The 23,845-nt window shown below is 49.4% G+C and overlaps 1 protein-coding gene across 10 annotated transcripts in view; it reads right to left on the bottom strand.

Annotated features, from left to right (window-relative positions):
* TLE3 (transducin-like enhancer of split 3 (E(sp1) homolog, Drosophila)) overlaps positions 1-20,848 on the bottom strand; it is a 60,559-nt gene extending 39,711 nt beyond the window's left edge. For 5 of the 10 annotated variants that reach the window (XM_006866544.1, XM_006866543.1, XM_006866542.1 and 2 more), the window contains exons 1-4: positions 19,705-20,848; positions 19,060-19,160; positions 18,528-18,591; positions 17,491-17,535 (exon numbers count right to left, since the gene is read on the bottom strand). In XM_006866544.1, the coding sequence (XP_006866606.1) occupies positions 17,491-17,535; positions 18,528-18,591; positions 19,060-19,160; positions 19,705-19,728 (234 nt within the window). In that variant the 5' untranslated portion in view covers positions 19,729-20,848. Of the gene's footprint in view, positions 1-17,490; positions 17,536-18,527; positions 18,592-19,059; positions 19,203-19,604; positions 19,677-19,704 lie in introns of those variants that run through there. The other 5 variants (XM_006866540.1, XM_006866548.1, XM_006866547.1 and 2 more) reach the window with 3 other exon arrangements.
* Between the last annotated feature and the right edge of the window lie 2,997 nt (positions 20,849-23,845).

The raw sequence follows: 23,845 nt of genomic DNA, 5'->3' as shown, positions 1-23,845 counted from the left end.
TGGTAAACACTCTGCAGCTCACTGAAAGTTCGTACCTGGAAAGGAAGACCTGGTGATATACTACTGAAAACTTAGCCAGCGGAGAGCGGGACCCTACCCAGAGAAACAGCGAAGCCAGAGATGGAGGCAGAGATGATGACATGGAGAGATGGAGCAGTTGGGAACTCTAGACCCAGAGAGGGAGAAGGGCTGTGTGCTGGTAACCAGGGGGCAGGCGTGCGGGGTGTACCCTTTGGTTGGTTGATGATGCATGGAGGGAATTGTAACCATGGCAATGTAAACGATAGGATGAATGTAAAGCTAATGTTCTCCCATGTAAACTATCACATAATTCACAATAAAACAGTTAAAACAGCCTACACATGCAATCCTGACTAAGATACCCACCACCTTCTTTACAGAAAACAGAAAAACCAATCTCCAACTTTCTATGGAGTGACAAGAGACCCCAAATAGATAAAGCAATGTTGGAAGAGCAAAAAAAAAAAAAATTCATACGAAGGCTCACACTTGCTGATTTTAAAACATGCTGTATAACTACAGTAATGAAAACAGCCTGGGACTGGTGTAACAACAGACACTCAGACCAAAAGTAGGATTGAGAGTCCAGAAATAAACCCATACATCTATGGTCAACTGATGTTTTACAAGGCTGAGAAACCCATTCCATGGGAAAAGAGGAGTGTCTTCAATAAATGGTGCTGGGAAAATCAGACCTCCACATGACATGAAGAAAAATCAAACAGGATCCTTACCTAACACCATACACCAAAGTAAATTCAAAATGAATTAAGGATCCAAACGTACAAACTAAGACCATAAAACCCTTAGAAGGAAAAGCAAGGGTAATGCTGTCAGGCTTAGCTTCCAACAGTGAATTATCTAACACAGTAACAAAAACACAAGCAGCAAAAGGCAAAATAAACATTCGGGATCTTGGAAAATTTTTAACTTGTTCAAGAGTTTACTAAAAAAGAGAAAAGACAAGCTACCGCTGAAAGAATATCTTTGGAAACCATACATCCAACAAGAATTTGATAACTAAAATACATATAAAACTTTGACAACTTAACAATAAAAAGACAAATAACCAAAGGACTTGAATAGCCATTTCACCAAAGAGGACATTCAAATGACCACCACCAGACACATGAAAGGAAGCTCAGTGTCACTAACCACGAGAGATAGAAATCAACACCACCATCAAAGGCCATCCACTGCCACTCTGTTGTTGCTGCTAAAGGCTACTGAGCCAGGTCAGACTCAGAGACCCTGTAGAGTTTCTGAGGAGCGGCTGGTGGTTCAAACCAACCTTGTAGTCCAGTGTTTATCACACTAGGATGACTAAAAGGAGTCCTGGGGATACTGTGGGTTAGGCGTTGGGCTGATAACCACAAGGTCCTGTAAAGATTTACAGCCTCCTGAACTTTAAGTGAGAATCGACTCCACAGCAGTGGGTTAGGATGGCTAAAAGTTTAAAATAACAGATGATAAGGAAGCTGATGAGACCCACTGCTGCTGAAAATACCAAGTGGTACAGTCGTTTTGAAAAACATGGCGGATCTTCCAAAAACTACCGCTGTTGTTCCTGAGTACCATCAAGTCAGTTCCAACTCAATGTGGCGACCCTGTATAAGGTTTCCAAGGAGCCACTGATGGGTCTGAACCACCAACCTTGCAGTTAGCAGTCCAGTGCTTATCCTACAGCACCACCCAGAACTACCTATGACTCAGCAATTCCAATTCTAAGTATATAACCCCAAAGACTTGAAAGCAGAGACTCAGAGACGTGTATACCATTGTTCATTGAAACACTATTCAATTCACAGTAGCCTAAAATTGGAAACAATCTAAATGCCCATCAGCAAATGAATGGATAAACAAAATGTGGAACGTACATAAAATGGACTATGACTCAGTCAGTGGGGGAAATGAATGAAGCTGAAGGACATTATGCTGAGTAAAATAAATTAATCACAAAAGGATAAATACTGCAGGCCCTCACTGATACAAAACAACAAGAAAAAGTAAAGGTACAGAAAAGAAAGTTGATTAGTGGTTACCACCACCACCACCACAACAAGTAGAATCGGCTTCTGAGTCTGCTTGTTGTCGTTGTGAAGTGTCGTCGAGTCGATTCCGACCCATAGCAGCCCTGTATTAGGGTTTCCAAGGAGCAGCTGGTGAGCTTGAACCACCAACCTTGCAGTTCAAACGGCTTTGCTGTCTGGCACATTAACCCACAGTGCCACACCAGGCTGAGGCTGCTTTGTTGTTGTTGTTATGCGCCGTGGAGTCAGTTCTGACTCATAGCAACCCTGTACAGGGTTTCTGAGGCTGTAAATCTTTACCGGAGCAGAAAGCCTCATCTTTCTCCCGCGAAACAGCTGGTAGTTTCGAACTGCTGACCATGAGGTTTGCAGCCCGATTCGTAATCACTACTCTACCAGAGCTCCTATATATAACTAAAAACCTCAGGGGATTTGTTTTCGTGGTTTGGAGGTTTAGGGTTCTGGTTTCACAGGCCAATCCGGTTAATTGAGTCGGGCTCAATGGCACTTACCAACAATAGCTACTTCTTAGTTCATTGCACAGTACCTGGGGTCTTAAAAGTTTTCAAGTGGCTATCCCAAGCACAAGAATTGATCTCTATTTGCCTGGAGCAACAGGGAAAGGTGAGTCAGGAACAGGATGTTCCTAATATGGAAGGTGAGACAAATTGTCTCCATACACAAGTGCTGCCTTTGGGCTGAGACCAGAAGAACTGGATGGTGTCTAGCTACCTTTACTGACCAGTTGATCAAGGATCCTACAGAAGACTTCTGACCACAAGGGGGAAAAACGCAGAACAGAATTTCAAATTCTCATAGACTCCAGACTTCCTGGAGCCACAGAAGGTTGGATGAACTCCTGGAATGATTGTCCTAAGATAATCTTTACACAATCAAACCAAAAATATCCTCGAAGTCTTCTTAAAACCAAATGATAGCTTAGCTTCACTAGTAAAAAATGTCTGTCTTGAGCGTTATGCTTTTAAGAACTATCGGTATGAGATCAAACTGACAACAGCAACCGGCAGTGAATCTATTCTAATGAGGGAAGACGAACCCAGGGAAGGAGGATGAGAATGGTTGCAAAACTCAAAGAATGTCACAAGGTCACTAAATGACACCTGTAAAAACTGTGGAATTGGTGTATGCCTTGCTGTGTATATTCTCAACAGCAACAACAAAATAAACGCATTTTAAAAAAGGAAATGGAAACTCCGTGGTGCAGTTTTACTAGGACACACGGGGTTGCCATACGTCAGAGGAAACTTGACAGAAACTGGTTTGGTTTTTGATTTAGAACGAAATAGCCCACCATTCTCAGGACAGACCGCCACAGAAAGAGTTATCCAGCCCTAGAGGTCCACTGCGGTCACAGCTGACGCTCAGATCTTCTTGAGTCCTGGACACCACTGTCCATGGACTTCCCATACTGGAATCAAACCACTGGAGTTCAGGTGGGCCTGAGGAAGGGCATATGAGAAGGTGACCAAAGAGCAGGCCTTGACAGGGCCCTTGGGGAAAAGTGAAACATACCTGGGTTCCCAGTTTTGAACCTGTCCCTAGCCCACCATAAGACCATGAGCAAGTCACTTAACCTCTTTTAAGCTCAACACTGTTATCTGTGAAGTGGGGTTCATCAAACTTACACAGTAGTGCTGCCAAGTGGAACAAGTGATGTATGAGAAAGGGCTCTAGCAAGTCTTTCAAGAATCTTATCATCCCTACCTGTGAGGGCCTGGCAACCTTTGGGACTTTGTCTCACTGTGAAAATACCTTACTGAGGAGGTCTTTCCACTGTCAGGGGTTGACCAGAGCCATTAATACCTTGATGCTGTTGTTGTGAAGTGTTACTGAGTCGGTTCCGACCCATAGCAACCCTGTATAGGGTTTCGAAGAACAGCTAGTGAGCTTGAATCACCGACCTTGCAGTCCAGCCTTATTAACCCACAGAGCCACACCAGGACTCCAACAGCTAGGTTAGCAGGTATTAGCGTAGTGGTTACGAATTGGGCTGCAAACCTCAAGGTCGGCAGTTCAAAACTACCAGCGGTTCCGTGGGAGAACGATGAGGCTTTCTGCTCCCGTAAAGATTTACAGCCTCGGAAACCCTGTGTAGGGTCGCTATGAGTCGGAACCGACTCCAGGGCACGTAACAACAACAACAACAACCACAATATTATTATCCCCGGAGTCCTGGTGTGGCGCTGTGGGTTAATACACTGAAATGTAAGGTCGATTTGAATCACAAGGTCAGCGGTTCAAGCTCACCAGCTGCTCCTCAGAAACCCTATGCAGGTCATTATGAGTCGGAACCGACTCCCCGGCACTTAACAACATTATTATCCTTATGACACATGAAGAAACGGCCATTTACAGAGGCCAAACACTCTGCCTAAAGTCACACAGCTAAGTCCTAACACTAGTTTGTCCACTCCAGAGCCTATGCACCCCGCAGCTCCTAATACTATGGGTTTCTGCACCCAACTTCCCAGGATCCCCCTTAGAGAACAAATCAGCTTCTGATGGGGAAACTCGGGGACACATTGTCACAAAAGTGCCAGGAGTACAAGCTCATTGAAGACCCACCACGCCCTCCACCACGAGGCCTGGGAATGCATGATGAGAGCATTCTGGGCAGATGGAGAGTGAAGGAGAACTGGGTGCCTTGAGAAGTGGTTTAAGATTCAGATCAGAGAGTACAGAGAAAATCCAAAAAGGCTACAGGAAAGAATGATCTAGACAGTCCCCTATGAAGTCCCTTCAGGCTGGGTTCCTGACATCCTAACCCGAGCACCTTGTGACCTAGACGCCAGGCTGACACCCACGGTGGGAGGACCCTGGCAGAAGCAATACAGCTTTTTAGGGTCTGCCGCTGTTTCACCCCATTTCAAGTCTGGCTTCACGGAGATCCTCTGTTTCTCTAGAATGAAGTGTGAGGTCCTAAAGATTGAGGGGTGGGATCATCGATGGAATCTAATTCCTCCAGCATCTGTCCCTATGACTTGTGCTCTCTCTCCAGGAGAGAGAGCTCCATCAGAGAATAGAGGGCGAGGAGGAAAAGCAGCAGGTAAAGAAAAGGTTTAAAAGCACAAGCTAAAACCCCTGCAGGACAATGGGGTCCTGACGGGCTCCCTCCTCATCCCACAGTCCTTTCTCATCCTTACTCTAAGGCCCATTTCACTCCACTGGGACCCTCTGCTACCGCCTGCTGCTTCTCCTAGACCCACTGAGCCTGCCCTTCCTCCTGGACAGTGACTAAGTGTCGCTGAGTCAGTTCGGACTCATAGCATCTCCATACAGGGTTCTCAAGGAGCGAATGGTGGGTTTGAACAGCCAATCTTGTGGGTCAAACCGACCTTTCAGCGCAGTGCTTATCCTATAGCGCCACACCAGGACTCTGGGCAGAGACTAGGGAGATTGATAGTTCCTGTATCCAACCTCTCTCAAAGACCGTCCAAGAGACCTAGAGTCCTCATGGTCCTTGGTCAACTAGTCTACACAGAACAGCCATCACTTCCCGCCACCCTGCTGTGTAAATCACCACTGATCCAACTCCCAGCAGGATAAAGCAATCCACAGATATTACCGGTTTCAGGCCCAGAGTCAGGGGCGACTTGCTGAGGGCTCTCCCCAGGGAAGTATTTGCCGAATGGGAGGAGTGTCTCCTCTTCCAATCTTTTGGCCACATAGCTGGCTGGGTGGTGTAGGAGTCTAAACCCAAAGCCTTCACAGCCAACCAAGAAGGGAACAACATGTCCTTCCTTCCCTGCTTCTAAGCTGTTCCCAGTATCACTGGTGGGAAGAACTTTTGCTGTACTTAAGGCTCTGTTGGGGAGACCCGGGTATCATTCTTAAGCGATACACTGCATGCCCAGCTTCCAAACATCTGTCAGCAGCAATCTAGGTGCTACAACGAGGGGGTTTCAAAAGGTTCATGGAAAAATGGAATTGAAAGAGGATGGAATTTTTCCATGAAATTTGACGCACTGGATCGCAGACCACAAGGTTGGCAACTCAAACCCACCAGTGGCTCCTTGGAAACCCTATACAGGGTGGCTATGAGTCGGGCTCACCTTGAAAGCGCATAACAATAACAGTATATGATGCACACAGGTTTCAGTGGTGTTTCCATTTTAAGACCAAGTAGGAAGACCTGCAGCCTGGAGATCTACTTCCAAAACTGAGCCAGTGAACCCCCTTCAGACCACAAAGATATAAAAACAAGGTGCGATCCACAACCGATCATGGGGTTGGTACAGAAAGACCAAGCAACATTCAGTTCTGATGTTCCTGGGGTGACTCTGAACCAGGGGCCGACTCCAGGGCAGCCGGCAGTTAACAACAACAGCAACAAGTCTCCATTTGAGACACAAACTAAACATTAAGTTCTCCCATTGGGTCAGTGCGGCTTCCTTCGGGATTTTTAAAAACACAGTTGAAGAGCTGTGAACATTGGTTGTTGAAGATGCAAAAGGCAAAGAGGAAAAGCCATAACATACTCAGAGATTCATGCCTAGACAGTCAGCCTTTGGGTAACAAGCACAGTTTACTAATTTACCTTCCAGCCACTGACCCTCTCTCCTGGCCACTTCAGTTCCTTCTGGCCATCCAAATTCCAGCCTTACTATCTCTTCCTCATTCCCTGGTCCTCCCTATCTCTGCTTCATCACTCCTCCCTCCCAGATTTCTCTTGCCCTTTGTCCTCTGTTCTTCTCTTTCACACCTAAACCGGGCCATGTTGTTGTTAAGTACTGTGGAGTGGGTTCTGACTCATAGGGACCCTGCACAGGGTTTCCGAGGCTGTAAATCTTTACAGGAGCAGAAAGCCTCATCTTTATCCCGTGGAACAGCTGGGAGTTTCAAACTGCCCACCTTGAGGTTAGCGGCCCAATTCATAACCACTACGAGCTCTGGTAGCGTGCGTAGTGGTTACGAATCAGGCTTGGAGCCGCAAGGTCAGCAGTTCGAAACTACCCGCGACTCCTCGGCATATAACAACAACAACAACAACGCTACCAGAACGCCTTGTTGTCGTTGTTAAGTGCCGTCGAGTCGTTTCTGACCCATAGCAACCCTGTACAGGGTTTCCGAGGCTGTAAATCTTTACGGGAGCAGAATGCCTCATCTTTCTCCCGCAGAACAGCTGGTTGTTTCGAACAGTTGGCCTTAAGGTTCGCAGCCCGATTTGTAACCACTACGCTACCAGAGGTCCTTTACCAGAACGCCTAGTGAGATGAAAAAAACATGCAAGGCACATGAAGACATTTAGGACCCTGGAGGCACAATGGTTAAACACTGGGCTGCTAACAGAGAGGTCAGTGGTTCAAACCCACCCTCTGCCTCATCAGAGAGAAGACCAAGCAATCTGCTCGGTAATGATTAATCAAAATGCATCCGGATCCACAGCCATTGAGTTAGTCCCAACCTTACGGGCCGATTAAAACTGCCCCACAGAGAGAAGCAATTGCCACATCTTTCTCCCAAAGGGCAGTTGGTGGGCTTCAACTGCCAACCTTTTGGTTAGCAGCCTAACATTTAACCCATTGCACCAGCAGAGATCCTCCGTAAAGCTTCCAAATCAACCAAACGCACGGCCATCTAGCTGGTTCTGATTCATAGCAACCTATCTAGGGTTTCCAAGAGTGTAAAACTTCACAGAAACAATTAGACAGCCTCATCTTTCTCCCTCAGAGCCGCTAGTGGGCTTGAACCACCGATCTTGTGGTTAGCAGTTCAGTGCTTATCCTACAGCATCACCAGGACTCCTTCCATAAAGTTTGTTGTGTTTTTAAGTGCCGCTGAGTCAATTTCAACTCATACTGGCCCTGTGTAGGGTTTCCAAGGAGCAGTTGGTGTGTTTGAACTGCTGACTTTGTGGTTCACAGTCCAGTGCCGATCCCACCACGAAAACCACAGCCTAGGAAATTCTGTGGGGGAAGTTAGACTCTGTCATACAGAGTCACTATGCATAGGTAGGGGTCCTGGTGTAGAGCTGTAGGATCAGCACTGGACTGCAAGATGGGTTTAAACCACAAGGCTGGCAGCTCCAACTCACCAGCCACTCCTCAGAAACCCTATACAGGGCCGCTATGAGTCTGACAACAGCACTTAATAGTAACAACATGCGTACGAAGGAATCCTGGTGTGGGAGAAGCACTGTACTGCTGCTAATCACAAGACTGGCTGTTCAAATCCACCAGCCACACCTCAGAAACCCTATATAGGGTTGCTATGAATCACACCCAGCTGATCAGCACTTACAACAATTATGTTCATAGGAAATGGCTCCAAGGTACGCAACAAAGACACTCCAACAATTCTAACACTTCATTTCTTTCTACAATCACGACTTTTCCAGCATATAGTCCTCTCTCAGAAACTCAAGGAAAGTGTGTCTCCTTCCCAGGTTTGTGATGCTATACTGGGTCAGGAAGAACCCTAAGCTAGTACACATCGCTCCCTGAGTCCCCCACAAAATGCACTGTGTGCAGCCAGGACAGACGGAGCACCCTATGAAGCTCAGGGGGCCCCATGAATACAAAATGGCCTTGTTCTCGACCTTTGGGAAATTCCAGCTTCAACAGTGCCCCAAGCCAATGTGAGTGAAACGCAGTGCTCCAGTGCCCCGGTAGACAAGGTATCTTCACACCCCAGACTCTTCGTGCCATACCACACTCCAACGCTTTCATTCTGCTGCTATTTGTCCTGGGTCCAAATGTCTCATTTTTAGGCACCGAAAAGATGAAAATCAGCCAGTGAAAATACTTAATTGCAAACAGTTAAGTGCTTACTGAAATAGTATTTGGACGATCAAATTTGGATTTGGTGGTTGTGATGGCAGGTGACCTGTCCCAGGACCCCTGGCTGTGGGACTCAGCGGGTGGATGAATGGGCAGGAAGGGGCTGCCCAGCACCATCCACACTCCTCCCCTGCTAGGAAAGTCTGGACAGACCAGGACTCTGGGCTTCACTAGGGTTTCCCTGGCCTCTTGGACTTCACCTCTGGTCTACCCCTCAGATAGGAATGGGGCTCTTTTTGCACTCTTCACAGAGGAAAGTGGGCAAACAGAAGACGTGGAGACTGCTGGGTGAAAAGAACCTTTTCCCAAAGGGTTATGTACTTTGCATCTTGGTGCAGCAGTGTGGCTTAATGCGCTAGACTGCAAAGTTGGTTTAAACCGCAAGGTCAAACTCATCAACTGCTCCTCAGAAACCCTATACAGGGTCGCTACGGGTCGGAACCAAATCGACGGCACACAACAACAATCTGTCCCTCCTAACTCCACTTACTAAGGGGTTCTTAGAGGCATGAACTCTAGAGAACGAATGTTGCGAGATGCTGTCCAGTAGATTTCATAGTGACCCCTTGTGACCGATTAGACCTGCCCCCTACAGTTTTCTCGGCTGTAATCTTTATGGAGAACCCTGGTGTGGCGCTGTAGGATAAGCAGTGAACTGGTAACTGACAGGTTGGCAGCTGAAGCCCACCAGCTGCTCTCGGGAAACCCTATACAGGGTTGCTATGAATTGGAAACGACTCAATGGCACATAACAATGAGAATCTTTATGGGAGCAAATTGTCAGGTCTCTTCTGCCTCAAAGCCATCGGATGGGTTGGAACCAATGACCTTTCAGTAAGTAGCCAAGGTTTTGCTTAACTGCTGCACCACCAAGGATCCTTGCTGAATGAACCACAGAGTTGATTCTGACTCACAGTGACCCTACATAGGGTTCTGAAACGGTTAGTCTTTATGGGAACAGATGGCCTCATCTTCCTTCCTCAGAAGGGCTGGTGGCTTTGAACCACTAATCTTAAGGCTAGCATTCCAACGCTGATCCCATAGCATCACTCCTGGAATCTGATTTGGAAGGGTCTGAGATGTCCCTGTCCCTTTGCCCCTCCAATAGGCTTGCCCCTCCTCCCTCTCAGTCATCCCTTCAAGGGGACCTCAGCCTAAACATTCAGTGGCAGGTTCCGGAAGCCTGCATCCCCACCCCACCCCAGACCCTGGTTAACCTTTTTTAATATCCCTAGCAAACAAAAGAACTCACAATCAACATAGAGAGGATGTACACTCTCTCATACTTTGGTGCTCAGTGCTGAGTTCATAACAGTTTACAATCTGGAATAGAGGATGCCTCCCAGAAATAAACCCACCAAATACTACCCCCTTACAGAGAGGCGGGAAATCCCCCCTTTCTTAAAGTTTCTCCTTAGCTCCAACTGGAGAAGGAGTGTTTATTTTGAAAGACCAGCGAAAGAAAAGGAAAAGCCGAGGAGGTGGGAGGGGTGGAGGGCGGAGGCACTCGGAGCCTGGGCTTCCAGCCTCAGAGAGCTTTGTTGAAAACAAGATATTGTCCCTTTAAGCATATAAAAACAAGGCCCTTAAGCACGCAGCCCTCACTCGGGTACACAATTATGGATGCTTCCAGCTGTCTAGTACTACTTCAAGTGCTCTCTCCAACCAGACTGCCAACAGCATGTTGAAAGCTATTTTGCTGGCTGCTATCATTAATAGCAAAGTGAAGAGCTGGGCTGATGAGGATTAAATATGGGGGAGGGGGCGGGTCATAACCAGTCATTACAGAATTACCAATCTGAGAAAGCAGACAATGCCACTTGGGGGAATAAAGTTCAAACCAACGCAGCCCCCAAGGCGGGCGAGAGGGCCCACAGACAACCAGGGTGCCCCTACCCCTACCCCGGGACACATGGACTCAGGCCAGCCTGGAGAGGCATAAGAAGATGGGGGGATACGAGGAGACCAGAGGCTGCTGTGAAATGTCTCCTCCTCTCCTCTCCTTGCCTTGCCTCCCAAAGGCAACCCTCCCCCGCCCACCATTCCCAAGACTTACAGACAGACGGACATGTGGCTTCCACAAAACACTTCACCACTTTTAACACAAGCTGTCGCCACCCCTCAAGGAGCATCCACTGCCCCCTTCTACCTAATAAACCCGTCGCTACTGCTGTGTACCTTCGTGTCCGTTCCGACTCATGGTGACCCTATATGACGGTACAAATACCCCACAGGGTTTCCTAGCTTGTCACCTTGAATGGACCAGACTTCACTTAGAACCACTGGGTAGGTAGAAATACCAACCTTTTGGTTACCAGTCCCTTAAAGGAGTCCTGGTGTGGCACTGTGAGATACAGCACTGGACCGCAAGGTTGGTTTGAACCACAAGGTCAGTGGTTCAAACTCACCAGCCACCCCTTGGAAACCCTATACAGGGTGGCTTTGCGTCGGACACCAACTAGACGGCACTAACAACAACTCTCCCTTAAATGGACCCTCTCTGACTCAGCTTAGCAAAAAGCTCTTCTCTGAAGTCTTCGGGAACCTGGCTCCTCTTTCCCAGAAGACACTGTTCTGTCCCGGGCCACCTCCTAAAACCCAGACTCCCCTTTAGCATTTACCTCACTGAATTGTAATTACCTATTGACATGCCAGACACCCCGCAAGAGAGAATAATGTCAGATTCATAGTCTATATAACCAACTCCAGCCCTCACTGGGCATGCCCCAGGCTCCTAACAGCTATTTGGGGAATGAATCCAACCCCCTCATTTTGTTGATGAAGAAACTGCAGGCTCTGGGATAGGAGAAGTCTGCAAAGTTGACAGTCAGGCCACAATTAAACCCTACTTCCTTCTCTGGGGGTTCAGGGAATCGGAAAGCCATCCTCAGAGTAACTCTGGGTCAGACAAACCCACCTGTTTGCTGAGCACCTATTATGTACCAAGTGCTTCATTCATCAGCAAAGGGACTCCTAGCACAACTCCATGAATGAGGCAGGTACAGGAAGGCCAGAGGGGGAAACCTGGCCAACATTTGATCCCGCCACCTTTATGCTCCTGGCCTTCGGGGTGCAGTGGGTTAAACTTTGATCTGCTATCCATTAGGCTGATGATTCAAACTCACTAGTGGCTCCTCCGGAGAAAGATGAAGCTGTCTGCTCTCTTGAAGATTTACAGTCTTGGAAAACCAAGGAGTTGTACTGCTTTGATCCAGAGTTCCTACTTAGCGGAACTGACTTGATGGCTGTTGGATTTTTGTTGTTGTTGTTGTTCTGCTTGTATTCCACACAAAGGGGTTGTTGTTGTTAAGTGCCGTCGAGTCATTTCCAACCCATAGCTACCCTGGACATGGTTTCCAATGAGCAGCTGGTGAGCTTGAACCAATCTTGTGGTTCAGACTGAATTTGCAGTCCAGCGCATTACCCCACAGCGCCACACCAGGACACAAAAGGGTAGAAACAGGAAAACACACAAATCAAGGTACAGACAGAGGAAAACAACTGCCTTCACACCTATGCCATGGGAGATCAAGAACTCAATCACTGATGGACTCTAGACAAAATGGCAAGGAAGGGCTTCTGACACCAACTCGATTCTTCCCATATCGCTGGGAAGAAAGGCATCCTAAGAGAAGAGGGGGGGCTCAGCGCCCTCCCAGTAAGCTCATGGAAAGAGCCTTCTGTTAGGAGCCAAATTCCCCATTCCAGGCCTAATTTCCTCAATCTGTAAAGTAAGGGCAAGGAGACCATTTGCCCAACTCCCAGGGTCAATAAATGATTGAATGTATGAGAGGGAAATGACCCAGAGAAGCAAACATGTCCCAACTCAGTGCAACTCTATTGGCAGACAATTAAAGAAAAGGGTTCCAAAGAAAGCAGGGGTTGAAGACAGCCTTGAGGGATGGGATGGCCTCTAAGTGGCTGGACAGCATGAAGTGAGAGACAGCTGTGGACATAGTGACTCCAGGTCGAGTGTGAAGACCTCAGAGTGGTGGGGCCGAGTGTGCGCAGAGGGAAGTGACAGATAAGGCAGGGAAGGTTAAATGGGAACCAGGTCATAGAAGCATGCTTGGACACCAGCGCAGGGACCAGGAAATAATACTCCAGGGAACTTAGCTTAATCAGAGGCCACACCGATAGGGTGAAGGACCTGTGTTCCATTCAACACTGAAGGGTGGCCCCACCTTCTCCCTCCCAAGACTCCAACTCAATTCTTTAGCAGAATCTTTACAACCTCACTGCCAGGTCACGCAACTTGAAAGATCTTTCAGTCCCAGTCCCTCCCGTATTACTTTCGAGAGCCAGAGAGGGGATGTGAGTGACAAAGGCAAATTTCCCAACAACCCATTCAGCTCGTGTTCAGGACTACTGACGCCCCCAAGACTTTCTGTATCCTCAGGAGAAAGGTTCACAGGCCTTGCCACCTTTACCTCGCCCATGAACTTTACCTCTGGGATGGCTAGTTACACATTTTGTGTTATTACTACACACATCATATCATTAGCTGTATAAATAAATAGCTGGCAATTTGGAACAGGACTGTGGGCAAAGAAGGTTCAGCTGATATGGTTATACAACCCGAAACTGAGTACCTTGGACTTTGGTACAGTTGCAACCTCAGCCTCTGCAGTTAATGAGGCAGAAAGGAGCAGGAATAATTAAAGACACAGGGTCCTAGTCACTAGCAAAGGAGCGCTCTTCATTTTTTTCAGTCTTGCACAAAACAAGACCTGGGGTTGGAGGTTGAAGGGGAGATACCAGATGCGGCTCTGTCGCTACTGTGGGACTGAAGAACTCAGGTCCCCCTCCCACCCCCAGGCCTGATTCCTCGTCTATAACTTGAAATGTTTGGATCAGAACCTCCAGGACCCTCCTAATTTCAAGATTCCAAAAGAAACTTAAAGGAAGGGCTACATCACTCACAAGAAAACGTGACTAATCCTGGGGACCGTGGGTGGTACAAACAGTTAACGGTCTTGGCTGTTAACCAAAGGTTGGGGATTCAAATTTTCCCAGAAGCGCCTGAGAAGGAAGGAAGGCCCTGTGATCTACTTCTGAAAAGCCAGCCACTGAAGACTTTATGACGCACAGTTCTGTTCTGATAGACGTGGGGGTCACTGTGAGTTGGAATCCATTCATGGCAATGAGCGGGTTTTTTTGTATTTGTTTTTAAAATCACGTTAGCATCTGATGTTACCCCAAATCCAAATGGCTCAAGTCTACTTTCTAAACATCGAAGTCACCAACAGAGAGTGAGAAGGCAGCCTGACCCCACTTCTCCTACCACCAGTGCCTCACACCCAAGGCACGACAGTTGCTCTGGAGGCTGGGTTTGCTTTGTACCTCCCTCCTGACTGACCATGGGAAGACTCTGAAACGCCAAGTTGATAACTGGTGCCTCCCTGGCCTCCCGGAATCACTTTGACATCTGTCTGGAAGCATGCAGGACAGCCCTAAGTGACCTCTGGAGATCTGGGAAAACCATTTATTATATCTCTGGGATCTGACAATTTGGAAAAAGACAGTGAAGGGGACCGAGACCAGCCAGCGAAGGAGCCATCCACCTTTCGGTAAAACAAAATGCGCTCAACACATCTTTATCGGCTGCCCTCTTCTCAAGACTTGGGCCCATGTGGCACAAGCTGAGGTTGCCAGTTAATCGACATTTCCCATACAGGCAACAAAGAGCTTTTTATGTGGCAGCATGTTGACTTGGGAGATGGGGCTGGCAATATACAACAAGACCGGGGGGTTGGCAGAAGAAAAATAAAGGCAGTGGGAGACACACAGGCAGGAGAACAAGATTTAAGAGTGAACGGAGGTAAACGTTGTTAACTGTTGGTACAGGGAGGGGATTGCAATCAGTGTAACGGCACTAAGTGTATGATTTGTTAAATGTCGGACTTATCTGCTCCTTAAACGTTCACTCAATTCACAATTTAAAAAAAAAACAACGAGAAATAAAAAATATGGTGGGTGGTGTGGTTCAGTGTGTGTGTGTGTGTGTGTGTGCATGTGTACACGATCGAGCTGAAGACCACCCCAGGTGCTAGATCTGTAAATCATCTATGACTGTCTATAAAAGTACAGACAGTCCCCACTCCCACCCCTGGAGCTGAAAGATGAAGAATCCAGCCTGTTTGTTCCAGGCAGATGTAATCACACGAACAGTCAAGTCTAGAGGGCAGGATACTGCATGAATAATTCAAGCACTCCAGTCACTTGATTGTGTGTGCAGATAAAACACCAGTCAACCGCTAAACAGGTCAGCTGATAAACTTGTTTGCTCAGGCCTAACCACCATCCGCCAAATGCACCCAAGACCAACACTACAATTAGTGGCAGGGTTTCTTCAGTAGAACCCTGGCAAGCCTGGGGGAGTGGCCAGCCCCATTAGGTCAGGGTTGCATTTCTCAGTGCCTGGTTTCTTCACCTCCTTACCTCTTTGTTCCTACACAGCTACGGGGTGATTTCCACCAACTCAGAGATTGCCATTATCCCTGCAAAGTCACACACACACACACACACACACACACACTCCCATCCTGGGAAGTAAGTGATTACAACTCAGGGAGGCTGGAAGGCAAAAATGAGTGGCAGACAAGAGAAATGCACCCACAGTTTGGAAATCCCGGGGCCCAGATTTGACGACCAGCTGTATCTCTGCTTCTGTTCCCCCTCCCCTGAAGCCTCGGTTTCCTCACCCATAAAAAAAGGGGCAAAGAACCCCTCCGTCCACCACTGGCAGCTGAGCGGATGAAATGAGACAATGCAGGCAAACCTCAGGCATTCCCTGAAAGCCCAGTTTGGGGAATGGCCAAAGTTCCAGATACTCCCAGCTGCTCTTCTACAAACCCCACCGCCAAATGCAGAGTGTCCTCAGGTCTTAGAGAACAACTCTGTTCTACCAGCCAAGGTGAATTTCTTATGCCAAGTAACCCTCCAACTCACAGACCTGGGGAACACCACCCAGAAGGAGTTCAACATGCAATGGCATGTTTTACCTTAATTACGAAGCTCTTAGAATAACTGCTGCTATAAATTTTAAACCTGGGTGCAATTACCCTCTTTAAACACACCCAAGATACTAAGCACTCTCAGAAAGGAAAAACAAAAAAATGAGGGGGTGGAGAAAGAAAGGCGACAGCTTGCTTAACAGCCAGCCCAAGGTTCCCTGAACAGCTGGGACCCAGGGTCTACTTCATGCCTTCTACTGGACGAGTCAGACGCAGCCCTGGTTCAGCCTAAAGTTGGGCAGAACCTGTTTCTCTAGTCCATTCCCCCAAGACAGCACAGCATTACATACCAAGTGATGTCTGCTTATTATTTCTGTGGGTAAGAAGTAAAAAACGTGGTCTCCTTCATGTGCCTTCCTCAAGTATAATCCCCCCAGGAAGCCACAAGCTGGTTTTTCACATTAGCAATCAATTCAGGGCCCTTTCTGGCTACCCTTCACCCAACATTTGTGCTCCATTCAAGAGGAAAAAGGAAGAAGAATCCAGATTCAAAACGCTCTGTAGGAAGTCACAGGAGTGGATAACCTGCCCCCTCACCTGCTGCTCTGGGCCCTGCCCCTCTCACCCAGCCTTTAAAAAGCAAAATTGAAGCTTTGTCAAGGACTGTTAATTTAGAGCAGAAAAGCCATTCAAGTCACGGGCACCAAAGGCTACAATGAGTCAACATAGTCTTCTGAGATTTCAAGAACACCAATTGTTAAAAAGAACAACCAGCCTGCACCATTTATCCATGCCAAGTGGAATCCTAGGGCCAGCCAAACCAAATTATAGACAACCTCTCCTCCTCTGAACACAAATACACAAACAGGCCTCTCCTACAGCCCAGCCCCACCCCAGGACTAGTTACTGATATGCACTGAGATAAAGGGGGTTTTGTATTTGCATGGTTTGAGGAATACTGTTATTAGAATAGTTTAGTATCCATCAAAGGACACCAGGACCAGCAGAACTGGTTTGACTTCAGCATTTCAAAGCTGAGCTCAACTCCTAGCCATCTCCAAAGTTCTGGCAAGGCTGCCTCAGAGCAAGTTACTTCACCTCTCCACTTCAGTTTCCTTCTCTGTAAAATAAGATACAGATACCAACGCTACCTCATAAATGTTAAGGCATTAGCGTTGTATTTTAGGCCAATTTTGTGTCTTTAAGCGGTTGGTGGCTTCGCTCCTTTAAATTTCAACAGCTTGGCCTGGCTTTTAAGGCTCTTGAAGTTTAATCTTATCAAGGCAGAACATCCCATTAAAAAACCCCAAAACCCTCCTGCATTTCCTCTTGAGAATTTTACATTAAAACAGATAAAAGCCCATCCACCTGTGGGCTTTCAGGGGGTTTATAAAGCAGGTCCTGAAGGTACACCTACACTTTGGTCAGTTATCCTCCACCAAGACCAGGACTAGTTTCACAAGCACCAATGCTAAAAGCTCAGAACATCCCCTAAATAAGCAAAGCTTCAGACCTTGCATTTCAATGACTGGATTCATTCACCCTTCACAGAAGAGTAGAAGGGCAGGGGACTAGATTTTTAAACAGGAGGGAATATAAGAATTTCAGGTGAGTGGGCACACGCGCGCGCGCACACACACACACACATATTTTAATGAAATATATTTCTTAAAAAGAGCTTACCTGCTTGTGCATTTCAATGTTCAAGCCGTAGGACATCTCATAATACTACAAGTGAAAAGAACGACCTATTAAACAGACAACCCAAAAAAAACTATTCTCTTTTCAAATTCTGGCTTTTGGGTTTTTTTTTTCCTTGGGCAGGTTCTGGCCAAATCATGCTTTTTCTTACATTTGCATTTTAAATCAGGCCTATAGATGAGTTTCAGAGCTGATATGAGTTGGCTGATATCCTCCCTGGCCAGGATTATCATACACAGAGTAGTGCGGAACACCTCAGGCCCTGCCTTCACCAAGCAACGCATGTGCCACACATCCTGTTTATACAAGGTTTGGGTTCAACAGGGAATCGTGTGTACGCTGGGACCCTCTTGTCCACTGAGAATTATTTAGCGCTGTGTCTAAGGCCTCTTATGTGGAAAGCAGGCGAGGGAGTGGCACTTAAGAGCCATCCGTGCCCTCTCACAAGCAGAAGATTTAAATTTGCTGAACAGAAGCTGGGCAAAGGGAAGACAATCTACCTGCTGCCTCAGGGCTGGAAAGACTTTCAGTTAGGGATCCCCAGAGAAGAGGAATGAAGGGGAAGGGCTTTAAAAGCCTCCTCCACTCTTCGGAAAACCTCTGAGGAAGTGAAGAGGGTAGATAGAGGCTTCCGTTGGACTCTGGCTAGATCCCAGAGCTGCATAAGCAGAAAACTTTCCAAACACCACCAGAAGGTCTTTCTAGGAGAGATTTTTATCCAACCCTAGAGATTGCCTGACCTAATCCTATCTTACTAGCCAATATACAACAACCAGTCCCCCCGGGATGCCTTCAACACTCCAGTTACAAAGACAGAAAGGTAGCATGGAAGGCCCTGGCCTGGAATTTGGGCCCCCAGCCGATTCCAGTTCCCACCCACCCCTCCTCCAAGTGACCTGGCATAAGAGACGCTGGCACAGGGGCAGAGGGCCCACAGACTGCAGTGTGCTTCCTGGCACTGGACCTGGGCGGGGGGGGGGCCCTGCTCCAATCTCCCCAAGCCCCCAGTCGCCTCTCACCATCACGTAATGGCGCTGCATCTCCGTCTTCTCGTTTGCCAGCTTGTCGTATTCCACTTTAAGGCTGCGAGGGCAGAAGGAGCCGGCTCAGGCCTGCCGCCTGCACAGCCTCCTCCGAGGTTCTAACCCAATGGTCTCTGAGAGCCACTTTTCCACTTGTCTGACAGTCCCTGGGGGTTGCCCATTATTCTACCGTCTCTGGGCGGAGGGTGATTTGGGGAAGGGGGAGTGAAACAACTTGAAACTTCCCGCGACCGCGCGAGGGAACTAACTCATCAGGACCTGGGGGAGGGGGGGCCGGGGGGGCGGGGCCGCGACCCCCAGACCGACGGACGGGTCTGTAGGTGACTCCAACCTTCACCCTCAGGGGTCCCTGCGGGCGGCACAGGAAGCCGGGAGACTATGGGAGGCTAAGGGTTAAGGCGCCGCGCTCGGAAAGGGGAAACAAAAGGCGAAGGCAGGGGCAGTCCTGCCCTCCCGCAGTCCAGAGCCCCTCAGTCCTGGGGCGGGGGGTGGCCCTCACCAGCCTTACCTGTGATATTGAGCTTGCAGGAACTGGAACTCGTCTTTGATTCTGTCACAAGACTCGGCCACTGTGAATTTAAATCCCGGCTGCCCGGGTTGATGGGGAGCCTGGAACCCGGGAGGACAAGACAGGAGAGGGGGCGGGGGCATCAGACGCGGCTCGGAACTGCTCGGGCCCCGAGGCTGCTTCCCGCCGGTTCCCCACGGCCGGCGCCCCGCCGCCCAGAACCTTCCTAGCAAGTTTCTCAGCTCTGGACCCAGGCGGGGGCGGGGGTGTGTGTGTGGGGGGGGAGTTCCACCCTCTCAGCCGCGGGGCTCCCGTCTCTTCCACTAAGGGGCTCCCAGGCCCAAGTTAAGTGGGGGCAGGGGAAACACGCCGGTGAGTTGGAAGACTGGCGGGGGGGGTGGGGGGAGGGACAGCTGGGAACAGTTCCCCCTCTATCTCGGGCAGTCTCGCCGCCCTCCCCCCCGCCACTCGGGTGGAATTAACCTCTCCTCTCAGCGGCGCCCTCCATCCCATTCCTCTTTGTGTGAACATACACACACACACACCATAAAGGTAGCAACAAGCAAAATGGAGGTGCTAGATAAACTGCCTCGTTTATACTCTGCCATGATAGATGCTTAAATAAACCGAGTTGCAATTACTCACCGGATGTCTGCCTTGCGGATACATGGCAGGGAGGGGTCGTGATTCTGAGAGCTTGGAAGCGCCGAGAGCTCGGGCCAGGGAGGTGCGGGGGAGGGGGGAGCCGAACCCGAGCGGGGGGCGGCCGGGAAAGCGGGAGCTCGCCCCCGGCCCCCCCAGCCCGCTCTCGCAGCGAAATCCCAGAGTCGGGCGCCCGCCCCAAGTGAAGACAAAGAACCGCGGAGCAGGCAGCGAAGTCGTCGGCGGGCGCCGAGGCCGGGCAGGCAGGCAAGCACGGGCTTTGTGCGCCTAGGGCTCGGCGGGCTGCGGTCGGCCGCCTTCCCCGGGCTGCGTCGAGCGCGTCAGAGCTGGGGACTGCACGGACATCGTCGTCTCCCCAGCGGGTCCAGCGCCGGGTCCCAAAGCCGGGGGCCTCTCCAGAGGCGAGCGAAAGCTCCCTTCGGATCACTCAGCCCGTCGCGCCGAGAACGGGGAGCGCAGGGGCAGCAGCCCCAGCATCCGGGACGCACTAGTCCTAACCCAGAGGCGGTCGGGCCCCGGGCTCGCGGCGTGGAGGAAGAGGAAGGAGACAGGCACCAAGGTGGCGGTTTGGGGCCGCGAGAGCGCCGGAGGGTGAGGGCGGGAGCCGGGCGCGGGCGCTTCGACGCCCCCCCTCGGAGAGAAGAGCCTGCTGTTCCGTCTGCTGCTGCCGCCGCTGCCGCCGCCTCTGGCTCTTCGCAAAGCGGTGCAGAAAACTCCGAGCTCAGTAGATACAAATCAACCGTTCTGGTATCCTAACTCCAGCAGACACGCGAAGCCTCCGCAAAGGGGTCCTCGCTCTTCCAGCTTGAGCGCCGGGTTCCCAGCAAGGAGCACTCGACTCTGCTGCCGCCGCCTGGGTGCGCGCAGACTGGAGAGCGCTGGACTGGAGACGCAGCCTGAGACCGAAGAGATCTACGGCTTCCTTCTTTCTCCGCGGCCCAGCTTTTCTCTCCGCGCCCTGACAAACACTCAAAACACACACCCCGACACACACACCAGACACACACTCATACACACACCAAAAAAAAAAAAAAAGTGCCCGGACCTTGCAGATACCACACACAGACAACCGAGGGGGACGAGCACGAGGTATGAACTGCCGCGAGAGCAGTTCCAAATAGGGACTGAAAAGTAACAAAATAATGTGGCAGCTTGGCCCGGCGCTGGCCAATGGGAGCTCGGGGCCCCCACGTGGGGGTGCCGGACTCGGCCTGCGACTGGGCGCCGCTGGGCGAGACGTCACAATGCCCTCTTGTGTCTAAAACTATGCATGAAAAGTAGCAATCAGGCCCTATCCGCTGGTGACTTTCGCATGGGAGTGAAAAACAGCGCTCCTCAGATCAGGAATTAACCGAAAGACGTATAATAAATAGATATATATTATAGTCCTAGGCTGCTAGTTGTTGGTTTCTTTAGCATCTTTCCTTCCCGCCCCCCCCCCCCCAACGATTTACTAACGATTATTTGGCGGGAGTGAGAAAAAGAGAAGACAGAAAGAAAAACAGAAAAAAAAGACAAGTTGTAGAATCCTAAAAACCTGTGGCTGTTAGTAATCTACCAGTTTATTCTGCAGTGGCGAAGAACGATTTCTCCCTCTAATCCCATTTGGTCTGCAAAACAGCCCAATTAGATACTACAAAACAAGCGGAATCACGTTGTCACTTTAATGCTTTCACGTCACGAGATTTAGGATTTATACAATTGCCTCTCCCAAAGTTGCCAACCCCCACTTCAAAAACGTGTTCGGAATTGGGGTTGCCTGTCTTTTTTACCCCTTCTCCCGCCCTGCCTCCTAGCTTTCCTTCTTTTCTCTGTTCCTTCGCCTTTCTTCTCAGAAAGCCAAATAAACAGCGTCTTTGATCTGCAGCGGCTGCTTGCCAGAAGTCTGAGGAACTCTTGCTTGGCAGGCAGCGCAGATGGAAGGACCCGGCTGCCCTCTGACAACCTGCTCAGCTCGGGGCTGTCCCCACTCGGGGCTCTTTCCCCGGCAGTTACAGCCTCGCTGCAGCCCTGCCCTGCACGTCCCTCACTGCGCACACCCGGGTCTGGGTACCGGAGTATGGGTCGGGGCCTTGCATCCACCGCTCTGGTTTCGGTTATTCGGCCTGCTTGAGTCAGTGTCACAGCGCTGGTAGAAGTCTGTGGAGGAGTCTGTGGGAGTCTCTGTCGCTGGCCTTGACACAGACGCCCATTCGCCACTCGCCCCCCGGGAGCCCCTGCACTCTCAGACAGACCACTCTTCTGGGACCAGTGTGCCTGAACACCTTCATCTCCTTCTCTCCGGGTTATTTCAGGTCGGACTAAAGAGGGGGAAGCGGCCTTCTGAGCGGACCCGAGGAATAAGCAACAGCGCTTCACACTCCCGCGGGCACCACTGCGTAGGCAAAGTCTAGTGACCTCTGGTCCCTTCCCCAGCATCTCTGAGAATTAGCCAGAACCCTGGGACAGGACGGACCAAGGGACCTGCGCCTGTTATTTTCCCCTTCGTTACGGAGCCGCACAGTATTGGGTAAATCTGCTACAAAACACCTTTTTAACAGTGTTTTTTTTTTTTTAAAAAAAAAAAAAAAAAGCAAAGATGTCACCTTAAGGACTAAGGTGTGCCTGACCCAAGTCACGAACAGGTATTTTCAATCATCTCCTATGAAAGGGAAAAGTGGACAACACCAAGGAAGGATTGATTTGAAGTGTGGTGTTGGGGGAAGATTATTGACTATACCGTGGGCTGCCAGAACAAGGAACAAATCTGTCTTGTAAGAAATACAGTCAGATTGCTCCATAGAATCAAGGATGGACTTCGTATCTCACACTTTGGACGTGCTATCAGGAAGGCCCAGTCCTTGGTAAAGTAGTGGGTCAGCGAAAACAGAGGAAGACACAGTGGCTGCAACTATGGGGTCAAACATAGGAATGATTGTGAGGAAGGCGCAAGATCGGGCAGTGTTTCCTTCTGTTGTACACAGAGCGGCTGAGAGCTGGAACCCACTCTATGGCACCTAACAACAAGGAGCATGGGTTCGCTTTTGCATCTTAATGAGGAGCTGCTTGTTCCGAGGCCGGTGCCAGGGAGTTACACGTGAGCTCCCGACTCAGAGTTAAATTTCCTCCCTCCCGCTCCGGCAGCCAGCCTCGAACTGCACTCCTCTATTCACTTATTAATTCTCCTAAATAAAAACATAAATCGTGTGGGACGCGCAACGAAGAGGGGGTTGGGGAGTAGCCCCGATCAACAGACACGAGTATCTGGCCGCAGCATTCATTAGACACAAAATGGCTCCTCTTTGGAGCTTCCTTTTCCCCTCCTCCTTCTCGGCCCTCCCCCTTACGTCACGGGTGGGCGCACCCGCTTCCTACCCACCCCGCCCCTTTCTCGCTCCTGGTCCCACGTGGGGACCGCCAACCCCGCCCCGGAGCAAGCCCGAAAGACCAATCGCAAACCATCTGGGGAGCTTTCCGCCATTGATTGGTGAAGGCGCCGAGGGCTGTCAGTCCGCAGCCAGAGCTGTCAGTCAAAACCACGCGGGGTGGGGGAGCGCTGACAAATGCCGAGGCTTCTGAGCCTCCCGCTTGCAAATAGTGCTTGGAATGGCTGCTTAATTAGCTTTGAATGGCTTTTCCTTCCAGCTCAAACAATCTGTCACTACCATGTGGTATAAAGGAGCCATGCATAAAAAAGTAAGCAGAGGCTAAATATCAATTTGATTTTGTGTATCAAAGGAATATTTTATTTTTCTCCCTAGTAATGAAACGTATCAATTTAAATAATAAAAGGTAAAAACACACACACATACACCACACACACAAAGACAAAAAAAGGAAGAAAAAAGAAAGAAAGCAAACCCAAACTCCGCAGTTCTCATACTCTTAAATGTACGCCTGAAACAGGTTATTTCTACGACCCACGTTCAGAAGGAAACCGGAAGATGTTTTCCCCCCTTTAAACTTGCATTTAGTGTTTGTTGCTGTCATCCTGAAATCAAGAAGGAGTGATGGGGGAGGGGTGGTCTGAAAAAAAACGGGGGGGTGAACTTTAAAGGGAGCTCTTTGAAGCTGTTAATCAAAGTGGTGGGAGTTTAAGACCCCATAAACTGGGGGTCCCACAGCAGGTCTGGATTTAGGAATC

The sequence above is a fragment of the Chrysochloris asiatica genome, unplaced genomic scaffold, assembly GCF_000296735.1.
Source record: "Chrysochloris asiatica unplaced genomic scaffold, ChrAsi1.0 scaffold00092, whole genome shotgun sequence".
NCBI lineage: Eukaryota > Metazoa > Chordata > Mammalia > Afrosoricida > Chrysochloridae > Chrysochloris > Chrysochloris asiatica.
This window is presented reverse-complemented; position numbering and strand designations above follow the sequence as displayed.